The 10,952-nt window shown below is 45.0% G+C and overlaps 1 protein-coding gene across 1 annotated transcript; it reads left to right on the top strand.

Annotated features, from left to right (window-relative positions):
• Positions 1–5,416: 5,416 nt before the first annotated feature.
• LOC120058101 (tumor necrosis factor ligand superfamily member 13B-like) lies at positions 5,417–10,269 on the top strand. Its single transcript, XM_039006576.1, has 6 exons — positions 5,417–6,563; positions 6,658–7,003; positions 7,551–7,622; positions 7,820–7,944; positions 9,226–9,376; positions 9,459–10,269. Exons 1-6 carry the CDS (start codon positions 6,357–6,359, stop codon positions 9,569–9,571), a joined length of 1,014 nt encoding a protein of 337 aa, XP_038862504.1. The 5' UTR covers positions 5,417–6,356; the 3' UTR covers positions 9,572–10,269.
• Positions 10,270–10,952: the final 683 nt, after the last annotated feature.

The raw sequence follows: 10,952 nt of genomic DNA on the forward strand, positions 1-10,952 counted from the left end.
TTGTGTAATCTGTTATTTCATGACACGCAGTTTAAAGTTACATGCGTGAGGATCTTATAGGCATCATAGTGTCCTCATAGATTCATATTCTACTTTTTACAGAAAGTCCTGTTCATATCAGCCGAGAGAGAGCCAATATGATACAGCCCATAAGGCACTCTGTATGTGGCACTCTGAAAAGGAGCATGCGCAACCTGAATGTTTCACTCCCAAACTATTTTGTTGTTGTAAATGGCCAGATGATATTCCAATGTTGCATAAATCCCATTCTACACTGTATATTCTCTGACAATAAATGTAAACGCCTATGTGGCTGGAGCTGTTGTCAACTCTTTGCATAGTTGACCCGTTATCTTGGTTGCCAACACCAGGGCTTTCAGACGGATGTGACCTTTAGATTGTTGCTGATAGAACTGTACTATAAAGAACAGACACATATTCTGAATTATGACGTGTCAGGCTTGTCTGTCTGTACAATACATTTTTATCTGCAATGTTCTGAATTCTGCAAACTATTAAAAACCAGAAGACCCTCACCCAAATACCATGGCCTGTGAAAAACCTAGCTCTGTTAGCTTCCTGTGAAAGTGAAGGACACTTCGTGGGATAGAGTGTGTGTTAGGTATGTGAGGGTTACATTTTCATCTCTGTGTTTGCACCATGAGACTTGTTACTAAATTGTATTATTATTTGTGTTATTCTATTCTTCTCAATGTAATGATTGTTCCGTCAAGTAGGCTAGTGTCTCATTTCACCCCATGGCTCTTTGTGGAGAAATGGCTTTACCTGCTTGGAGTGCTTTTAAAGAGCTAATTAACCTTTCCTGCATGTCTTCCAGGGACTGGAGCTGAGGTAGACAAATAGAAACTCTAACCCTGCTGGGTCGTGATCATTAACAGATTATAACAGGGAGGGAATACTTGTCCAATAAGAAATGCTCAATTTTGTTTTTTTAGTTACAAGATCTATTGCTACATTGTGCGCTAATTGGGGTGGCACATTTTGGGTAATATTCAGAGGTGGAAACGTACTGTGGGAATTTACGGAAATATATGCAAATTAATTAACCATTTTTAAATGTAAATGTTTTTTGCATTGGATGTATTTACCATATCATATAGAGACAAACATAAACCTTATCATAAGTAGACATAATTGCAAATGATTACATCCTTCCAATATATATATATTTTTTAAATGTTACGAATTTAACTTCAATGAAGAGTTGACTCTTCACATGGGATGATTTCACTGAACAACAGAAGGGAATATTGAATGATCCCCAATGATCCATCTTATCTCAGAAAGACGTTTTCAACATACATCTGTAAAATGATAGTCTAGAAACTAAAGCTTTGGTTGTCTTCCTCTCAGGCTTCCATGTCTTCTCCCTGGACCTCCTCAATGTCCACCTCTTGAACATCAGACTGAGACCTCATCTTCACTGTCACTTTCCAACCTTGTTGAGGATGGCTCGTTGTCAGGGTCAAAAAGCCTCAAATTTGCTGGGATGGCCACCAATTTTTCAGCCTGTTGCGTGCTTTGGTTGTGTTCCCAAACAAGGACCAGTTGCGCTCTGAGGCAGCTGATGTTGGTGGGATTTGGAGGATGATGGAGGAAACAGGGGAAAGAAACTCAGATCCACAAAGTCCCTTGCACCAGGTGGCTGATGAGATATGTTGGCACTACTGCCATATTGTATTTCCATCCCAAAGACTAACATGATGACAACACCACCCCAACTGCTGTTGCTGGGCAGCTTCAATGTGGTGTTCTTATTCTTCTCACTTTGCTTGGTGAGGTAGATTGCTGCTATTACTTGATGACCCTTCACATACCTAACCATTTCCTTGGCTGTCTTGTAGTGTATCCATTGTTTTCACTGCCACAATGTCCTTGAGGAGCAGATTCAATGCATGAGCAGCACAGCCAATGGGTGTGATGTGAGGGTAGGATTCCTACACTTTAGACCAAGCAGCCTTCATGTTCGCAGCATTGTCTGTCACCAGTGCAAATACCTTCTGTGGTCCAAGGTCATTGATGACTGCCTTCAGCTCATCTGCAATGTAGAGACCGGTGTGTCTGTTGTCCCTTGTGTCTGTGCTCTTGTAGAATACTGGTTGAGGGGTGGAGATGATGTAGTTAATTATTCCTTGCCCACAAACATTTGACCACCCATCAGAGATGATTGCAATACAGTCTGCTTTCTCTATGATTTGCTTGACCTTCACTTGAACTCTGTTGAACTCTGCATCCAGCAAATGAGTAGATTAAAGCATGTCTGGTTGGAGCGGTGTATGCTGGGCGAAGAACATTCAGAAATCTCTTCCAATACACATTGCCTGTGAGCATCAGAGGTGAACCAGTTGCATACAAAGCTCGTGCAAGACATTCATCAGTATTTCTTTGACTACGTTCCTCCATTGAGTCAAAAAAACTTCTGATTCCAGGAGGACCATGAGCTGTTGCTATCGATAACGTGTCTCATCATTTTCACCTCAGATAGAGGGACTTTTGTGAGAGGTTGCTTGTTGTGAGCGCTAAGAGAACTTTATGCACTTGGCCAGATGATTCTGCATCTTTGTTGCATTCTTCACATATGATTTGGCACAGTATTTGCAAATGTACACAGCTTTTCCTTCTACATTAGCTGCAGTGAAATGTCTCCACACATCAGATAGTGCCCGTGCCATTTCCCTGTAAAGATGCCACAAGACCTAGAATTGCCTTATGTGTATCCCACAAAAAAGTTTCACTGTTATAAGCTAACTTTTTTGATGAATTTAAGCAAAATTCCCCAAATTCCAGGGCTTAACTTCCCATGGAAAATGTCCGGAAAGTTTCCGACCCATTGCAACCCGAGCACAAATGAATATGACTCTATTCTCTGTTCCATCTCGGTCTCACTGCAGCATACTACAGTGCAGTTCTACTGTGTCAAAGCCATTCTGACACACCAAACAGAGACACTCAGAATCAGCAGACATGTTGGCTCTAGAATCTAACTTCAGACTGAACTGCTTTTATCACAGTGAGCTGAAATGGTCACAGAGACATTTTCATCTACAGCACTAATTATTCACTATATACACGACCGTTCAAAAGTTTGGGGTCACTTAGAAATGTCCTTGTTTTTGAAAGAAAAGCACATTTTTTGTCTATTAAAATAACATCAAATTGATCAGAAATACAGTGTAGACATTGTTAATGTTGTAAATGACTATTGTAGCTGGAAACAGCAGATTTTTTATGGAATATCTACATAGGCGTACAGAGGCCCATTATCAGCAACCGTCATTCCAATGGCACGTTGCGTTAGCTATTCCAAATGTATCGTTTTAAAAAGCTAATTGATCATTAGAAAACCCTTTTGCAATTATGTTAGCACAGCTGAAAACTGTTGTACTGATTAAAGAAGCAATAAAACTGTCCTTCTTTAGACTAGTTGAGTATCTGCAGCATCAGCATTTGTGGGTTCGATTACAGGCTCAAAATGTCCAGAAACAAATAACTTTCTTCTGAAACTCGTCAGTGTATTCTTGTTCTGAGAAATGAAGGCTATTCCATGCGAGAAATTGCTAAGAAACTGAAGATCTCGTACAACGCAGTGTACTACTCCCTTCACAGAACAGCGCAAACTGGCTCTTACCAGAATAGAAAGAGGAGTGGGAGGCACCGGTGCACAACTGAGCAAGAGGACAAGTACATTAGAGTGTCTAGTTTGAGAAACAGACGCCTCACAAGTCCTCAACTGGCAGCTTCATTAAATAGTACCCCGCAAAACACCAGTCTCAACATCAACAGTGAAGAGGCGACTCCGTGATGCAGGCCTTCTAGGCAGAGTTCCTCTGTCCAGTGTCTGTGTTCTTCTGCACATCTTTTATTTTTATTGGCCAGTCTGAGATATGACTTTTTCTTTGCAACTCTGCCTAGAATTCCAGCATCCCAGAGTCGCCTCTTCACTGTTGATGTTGAGACTAGTGTTTTGCTGGTACTATTTAATGAGGCTGCCAGTTGAGGACTTCTGAGGCATCTGTTGGTCTTCAACCAGGTCCGGAGGGCCGCACTGAAAATGTGTCCTATTTCCTCGACGTCAAAATTTGCAAAGAATGGTCCCTCTATCCATCGTTTCTGGAATGGTCAATGCTTCCTGACTGCTTTCATTTCAGTGATTATTAGTGAGCTGGACACAGTCAAGAAACCCACCCACACCTCAAACCACCCGTGGGCCGGATTGAACACCCTCGGGCTGTATATTTGACAGCCCTGCTGTAGACAATGACCTGGCAATCCTCCATAAACAGTGGGAGGTAGTGGGAGTCAAACCCATTTCAGACCCTGTCAGGTACATTTGACATAGAATTGCTCTCTAGGAGTGCAATTAAATTCCTGACTTGACTGAATTGGCCCTCACTCCCACCAGAGCTGTTGGAGTGATACATGTGGAACATGATGCTGCTAGAGTCTTTGGCCACCTACCAGGTCCGACCAGGTCCTATTGTGAAATAAATGTTATATTGAACTCAAAGCAATTGCTATTCTACATAATGTTGCATTAGCGTTGTGTAAAATATTCTTTCTAAGGATATTCAATTGTTTATACGTCTCAGAAATCAATTCAAATTGTATTTGTCACATGTTCCGAATACAACAGGTGTAGTAGACCTTACAGTGAAATGGAATGAAAGCTGGCGTTGATATGCAGGAGAGAATGATATGTTAACATACTGATACACTGATTTGTTGAAGGACTAAACATGCAATGATGATGATGGGTGTTCTCTGAGCTGGATGCTTATGGGTATTGTAGTTGAGAGCTCTGTACCCTCATGAACTGAACTTGAATTGTGCATCCATTCTGTTGAGGAAAACAACCACTGCAGTCATTTTACTACTCTAGTGTTGATGTGTTAGTTTGTTTATATTCAGTCTTCTTTTCTAAGTACACAATCTCATTTTCTGTTCTTTGTACACTAACATGCAATAACTGAATAAACCCAAAGTTCTTAGAATCTCTCTCTTCTGTGATGTTTAGCATGTTTAGCATTAGTCTGTGAAGTGTCTGGTTCCACATTCACAGAAATATGTTGGCTACAAATAGAGAAAAACATTCTCTACTTCACTTTTTATTTTCTGGAACAGTGATGATGTTTTGCTATGCTGATGTAAAGAGGCAAGGGGTGATTTTTGCACTTCCTTTTCTAGTTGGCCATCCTGTCTATTCAGACCAAAATATGAGTCATCATATTTCCACACCATTTTCCTCTTCCACAACACACTAATTATGATTTGACATATGTTTTATAGCTTGTCGTATTTGCATCAGCTGTGACTTTAATCAGGATCAGATGTGTCTCCCCTGCTGTGCCCTGTCAGACTAAAGTGGTTGAAGAGAAAGCAGAGTTTGTCGTTTAGAGCGGGGAGGATGGACAGAGCGTAGATGGGTAAAAAGAGAGGGTGGTTTGACTTGGCCGTCATCAGAGCAGGAAATTCTGAGTGTGGTTAACTGAGCGGAACAGAGGAGAGGGAGGCTGCAGCTCTACCCTGCCTAATACACCATTCAAGCATCGTGTTCAGACTGTGCAGTCACTGAGACGGGAGAGAAAGAAATACCTGGGAGAAACAGAAGACGAAGTAAGGGAAGGACTAACAGAGTCCTGAACAGAAAGTAAGGGAAGGACTAACAGAGTCCTGAACAGAAAGTAAGGGAAGCCCTAAAAGAGTCCTGAACAGAAAGTAAGGGAAGGACTAACAGAGTCCTGAACAGAAAGTAAGGGAACGACTAACAGAGTCCTGAACAGAAAGTAAGGGAAGGACTAACAGAGTCCTGAACAGAAAGTAAGGGAAGGACTAACAGAGTCCTGAACAGAAAGTAAGGGAAGGAATAACAGAGTCCTGAACAGAAAGTAAGGGAAGGACTAACAGTCCTGAACAGAAAGTAAGGGAAGGACTAACAGAGTCCTGAACAGAAAGTAAGGGAAGGACTAACAGTCCTGAACAGAAAGTAAGGGAAGGACTAACAGAGTCCTGAACAGAAAGTAAGGGAAGGACTAACAGAGTCCTGAACAGAAAGTAAGGGAAGGACTAACAGAGTCCTGAACAGAAAGTAAGGGAAGGACTAACAGTAGTTGTACATAGAAAGTAAGTCCAGAAAAAGCTAAGAAGGTGAGACGACAGAGTGTCTGGAGAGACAATGGACAGTTAAGAGAGCGGGAGGCAGACTAGAATTTACCAGAACATACCAAAAACATTGACTGAAGACTGAAGATCCAGCATTACTATCCCAAGAGGAGAGCCCTTTGGAAGGCAGGTCATGCAGCCAGTGTGACTACGGAGGAGGCTGTCTGGTTCCTGTGATGGTGTCTGCAGGTCCAAGTCCTGAGGCTGTTGGCCCTGTGCCTGGGCAGGAGTCTGGGGGTCGGAGGCTCTCCTGGCCGGTCCTGTTGCTGACCCTGGCGGCGGTCACCTCATCGTCTCTCTCGGCTTTATCTCTGTTCCATCTGCTGGCTCTCAGGGCCGAGGTGGAGGGGCTCCGGTCAGAGGTATTTCGCAGGAGAGAGGAGGCAAGATGCTTACATATTCACTGCTATTCTGTGATGCTGTGGTCTGTAAAATATGTATGATATGAGATGGAGTTGTTTTCGATGCGTTACCCAGACACTGCAACAGATGAGCAGCAGCTCCAGAACCAGGAGGAGCAGCTCCGCCCCTCCACACCCCCCTGACCCCCAGCCCCCTCCACACCCCCCTGACCCCCAGCCCCCTCCACACCCCCCTGACCTCCAGCCCCCTCCACACCCCCCTGACCCCCAGCCCCCTCCACACCTGCCTGACCCCGAGTCCCTTCCACACACCCCTGAACCCCAGCCCCCTCCACACCCCCCTGATTGCCAGCCCCCTCCACACACACCTGGTCCCCAGCCCCCTCCACACCCCTCTGAGTCCCAGACTAGGCTGATCTTCATCAGGAAGAGGAGTGTGGGCACAGGACCTGAGAACACAGGCAAGACTTCCAATACTATTCTCTGGGACTATTTGTATCTGTTTGACATGTTGAAGGGTGATACAGCACGTTGTCAATTCTGTTCTGTTTTTAGATTATATTCTGGGATTGTTGCTTTAAAATGGGGCTGATGCTTTAACACTTCAAACAAGTACACTTATTTCTGGCAAGCTGCACTGTTTTTTGTTCCTGCTCTCTCTAGAAATTACTAATCTTATACACAGTGAGGTTTAGTTTTTTTGGGGGGGGGTTATTTACTCTCACCAAAGAAAACAAGAGAAATAACAAACAGTACAGATAAAGAACTGGTGAAAATGGTGTGCAGGTGAGTCTGGAAGCCCAAAAGGGCTGATATGAAAACCAAACCACAAATATAAGTTCAACAAAAATAAAAGTTTGTTCAATCAGTTAAACAAAGCATATTAATTAGAATTGTACATCATACACTCAGTATACAAGACAAATCTGTTTGATTATGTGTGAGAGTTAGGCTACATGGAGGGGATTATTGGGTAGTGTAGTTTGAATCAATGCTAAACTCTCCCTCTGTCCTACTCTCTAGTGTCTCAACCCTGTCTACAGATGCTGGCAGATAGCAACAGGGAAACATTCCAGAAAGGTACTGTAAACCAGGAATTACAGTCAGACACACAATTTTACCAGAAATACTTAAGTTGACTTAAGGACATACAGACTGGGACTTGGGCTATGCTAGGTAGTTCATCATGTTTGGATTGACTCACACATGGTTTGTTTGTCGAGGTTGGTGGTGTTTTGATTGATTCATTCATGGTTTGTGTTTCTGGTGTTGTGCAGAGTTTGCATTGGAGCCTCACACAGGGATCCCCTGGCAGGAGGGGCTTAGGAGAGGCTCCGCCCTGGAGGCAGAGAGTGACAGCATTCTTGTCAGAGAGGAGGGATACTACTTTGTCTACAGCCAGGTGAGCACTGGTTGTCTACATCAGAGAACTTGGTGTATCATATAGGTTAGTGCTAGATCACATGGGGTGAAGGTACAGTAGCTCTAAGCTATTACATAGACACAACAGCTCACAAGCCCCAACTCTCCCATTCTCTCTTCAGATGTACTACAATATCTCACAAGCCCAACAACATTCATCTTCTTCTCCTGCACATGTCATGGCTCTAACTACTCTCTCTCTCTCTCTCTCTCTCTCTCTCTCTCTCTGTATCTCTCTCTCTCTCTCTCTCTCTGTATCTCTCTCTCTCTCTCTCTCTCTGTATCTCTCTCTCGCTATCTCTCTCTCGCTGTCTCTCTCTCTCTCTGTCTCTCTCTCTCGCTGTCTCTCTCTCTCTCTGTCTCTCTCTCTCTCTCCGTCTCTCTGTCTGTCTGTCTGTACGTCTCTCTCTCTGTCTGTCTCCTTGTCTCTCTCTGTCTATCTCTCTCCCTCGGTCTGTTTGTCTCTCTCTCTCTCTCTCTCGGTCTGTCTCGGTCTCTCTCTGTCTGTCTCGCTCTGTCTCTGTCTGTCTCGCTCTGTCTCTGTCTGTCTCGCTCTGTCTCTGTCTGTCTCGCTCTGTCTCTGTCTGTCTCGCTCTGTCTCTGTCTGTCTGTCTGTCTGTCTGTCTGTCTGTCTGTCTGTCTGTCTGTCTCTGTCTCTCGGTCTCTCTCTGTCTCTCGCTATGTCTCTGTCTGTCTGTCTCTCTCGGTCTCTCTCTGTCTGTCTCTCTCGGTCTCTCTCTGTCTGTCTCACTATGTCTCTGTCTGTCTCTCTCGGTCTCTGTCTGTCTGTCTCTCTCGGTCTCTCTCTGTCTGAATCGCTCTGTCTCTGTCTGTCTGTCTGTCTCGCTCTGTCTCTGTCTGTCTGTCTCTCTCGGTCTCGCTCTGTCTCTGTATGTCTGTCTCTCGATCTCTCTCTGTATGTCTCGCTCTGTCTCTGTCTGTCTGTCTCGCTCTGTCTCTGTATGTCTGTCTCTCGATCTCTCTCTGTATGTCTCGCTCTGTCTCTGTCTGTCTGTCTCCCTCGGTCTCTGTCTGTCTGTCTCCCTCGGTCCCTGCCTGCCTGCCTGCCTGCCTGCCTGCCTGCCTGCCTGCCTGCCTGCCTGCCTGCCTGCCTGCCTGCCTGCCTGCCTGCCTGCCTGCCTGCCTGCCTGCCTGCCTGCCTGCCTGCCTGCCTGCCTGCCTGCCTGCCTGCCTGCCTGCCTGCCTGCCTGCCTGCCTGCCTGCCTGCCTGCCTGCCTGCCTGCCTGCCTGCCTCATACAGGTGTACTACATGGACAGGATCTTTGCCATGGGTCATGTGGTGAACAGGAAGAAGAGGAATGTTGTGGGAGATGAAGCTCAGCATGTCACACTGTTCCGCTGTATCCAGGACATGAACCCTGTTTACCCATACAACACCTGCTACACAGGGGGTGAGTGCGTACATGTGCATGTTTGTGTGTGTTTACGTGTGTGCCTGTACGTATATGAGTGTGTTAACTCTCTTCTCTGTAGGTATAGTGAAACTGGAGGTCGGGGACAGGGTGGAGCTGCTGATACCTCGCTCTACAGCCAATATTTCTCTGGATGGAGATTCTACTTTCCTGGGGGCCTTTAGACTGGTCTGACCCTGCCCAGGGGGGCTGAACCTGGGGGCCTTTAGACTGGTCTGACCCTGCCCAGGGGGGCTGAACCTGGGGGCCTTTAGACTGGTCTGACCCTGAGCAGGGGGGCTGAACCTGGGGGCCTTTAGACTGGTCTGACCCTGAGCAGGGGGGCTGAACCTGGGGGCCTTTAGACTGGTCTGACCCTGCCCAGGGGGGCTGAACCTGGGGGCCTTTAGACTGGTCTGACCCTGCCCAGGGGGGCTGAACCTGGGGGCCTTTAGACTGGTCTGACCCTGCCCAAGGGGGCTGAACCTGGGGGCCTTAAGGGATACAAACTGGGGGGACTGGAAATGGTGAGCTGGGAGATACTGGCTGTGGTGGAGAAGAGATAATGGTTTTAAATGTAAAATAACTAATGGCTTGTGGGTCTGGTAGCTACATCATCTTTTCTACTATGATGTCAACTGCTTTACAGTGTGACTGAGGGATGGACGGACAGATTCATGGCCTATGACTGGCTGATGCATTATGTGACACCAGTGTCATCACAATGCGTGATCTGAAATGTTTGAGGCTTAAGTTGGCAGGTGGCTCAACATTCATTCATGTAGACTCCTTTACACATGTTGTTATGGTCATATACATTGTCAATACACATGTTGTTTAGGGCTGTGACGATACCAGTATTGCAATATTTTCTTCTCAGGAAGTCTGAATATTTTATGTCTGTTTCCACTGATAACCTGAATGACCCTAGACAGTTTGGAAGGCTATTAAGTCTATGTCTGGTAACAGTAATGTTAATGAATTACCATCATGTGTTTTGAAGGACTCTGTTGCTGTATATGACAAAACTGAAATGCTGAATTGTTTCAATGAGCACTTTGTATCATCTGGTAGGCTGTTTGATTCAGTGTCCTCTGTCTCTGTACAACCCTGTGTGGATGAACCAGTGTCCTCTGTCTCTGTACAACCCTGTGTGGATGAACCAGTGAGAGCTGGTCAAACTTTTAGCTTTTTGCCATTCTCAGTGCAGGTGGTACATAAAGCCCTGAAATCCTTAGATCAGAGAAAGCCTGCAGGTCCTGATCTTTTGGATCCCTGCTTTTTAAATCTGGCAGCTGATTTCATAGCTGAACCACTTACATATCTGTTCAATCTAACCCTGGAATATAATGAAATTCCAAAGATCTGGAAATCAGCATTTGTCCTATCACTTTTAAAAGGGGGAGATCCAACTCTTTAAATAATTATAGGCCAATCTCAAAACTGTCACCCCTGGTGAAAATACTTGAAACCCTTGTGAGTGAACAGCTAAAATTGTTTTTATTTACTAACTCTATTTTATCAATGTACCAATCGGGCTTCAGGAAGAAGCATAGCACAATTACAGCAGCCATGA

Source organism: Salvelinus namaycush, chromosome 13 (genome assembly GCF_016432855.1).
Source record: "Salvelinus namaycush isolate Seneca chromosome 13, SaNama_1.0, whole genome shotgun sequence".
In the NCBI taxonomy this organism is placed as follows: Eukaryota; Metazoa; Chordata; class Actinopteri; order Salmoniformes; family Salmonidae; genus Salvelinus; species Salvelinus namaycush.

Coding starts and splice junctions, on each gene's coding strand:
- LOC120058101 (XM_039006576.1), top strand. CDS start 6,357: ATGGTGTCTGCAGGTCCAAGTCCTGAGGCTGTTGGCCCTGTGCCTGGG. Junction 7,004..7,550: donor CACAGGACCTGAGAACACAG/GCAAGACTTCCA, acceptor AAACTCTCCCTC/TGTCCTACTCTCTAGTGTCT. Junction 7,945..9,225: donor ACTACTTTGTCTACAGCCAG/GTGAGCACTGGT, acceptor TGCCTCATACAG/GTGTACTACATGGACAGGAT.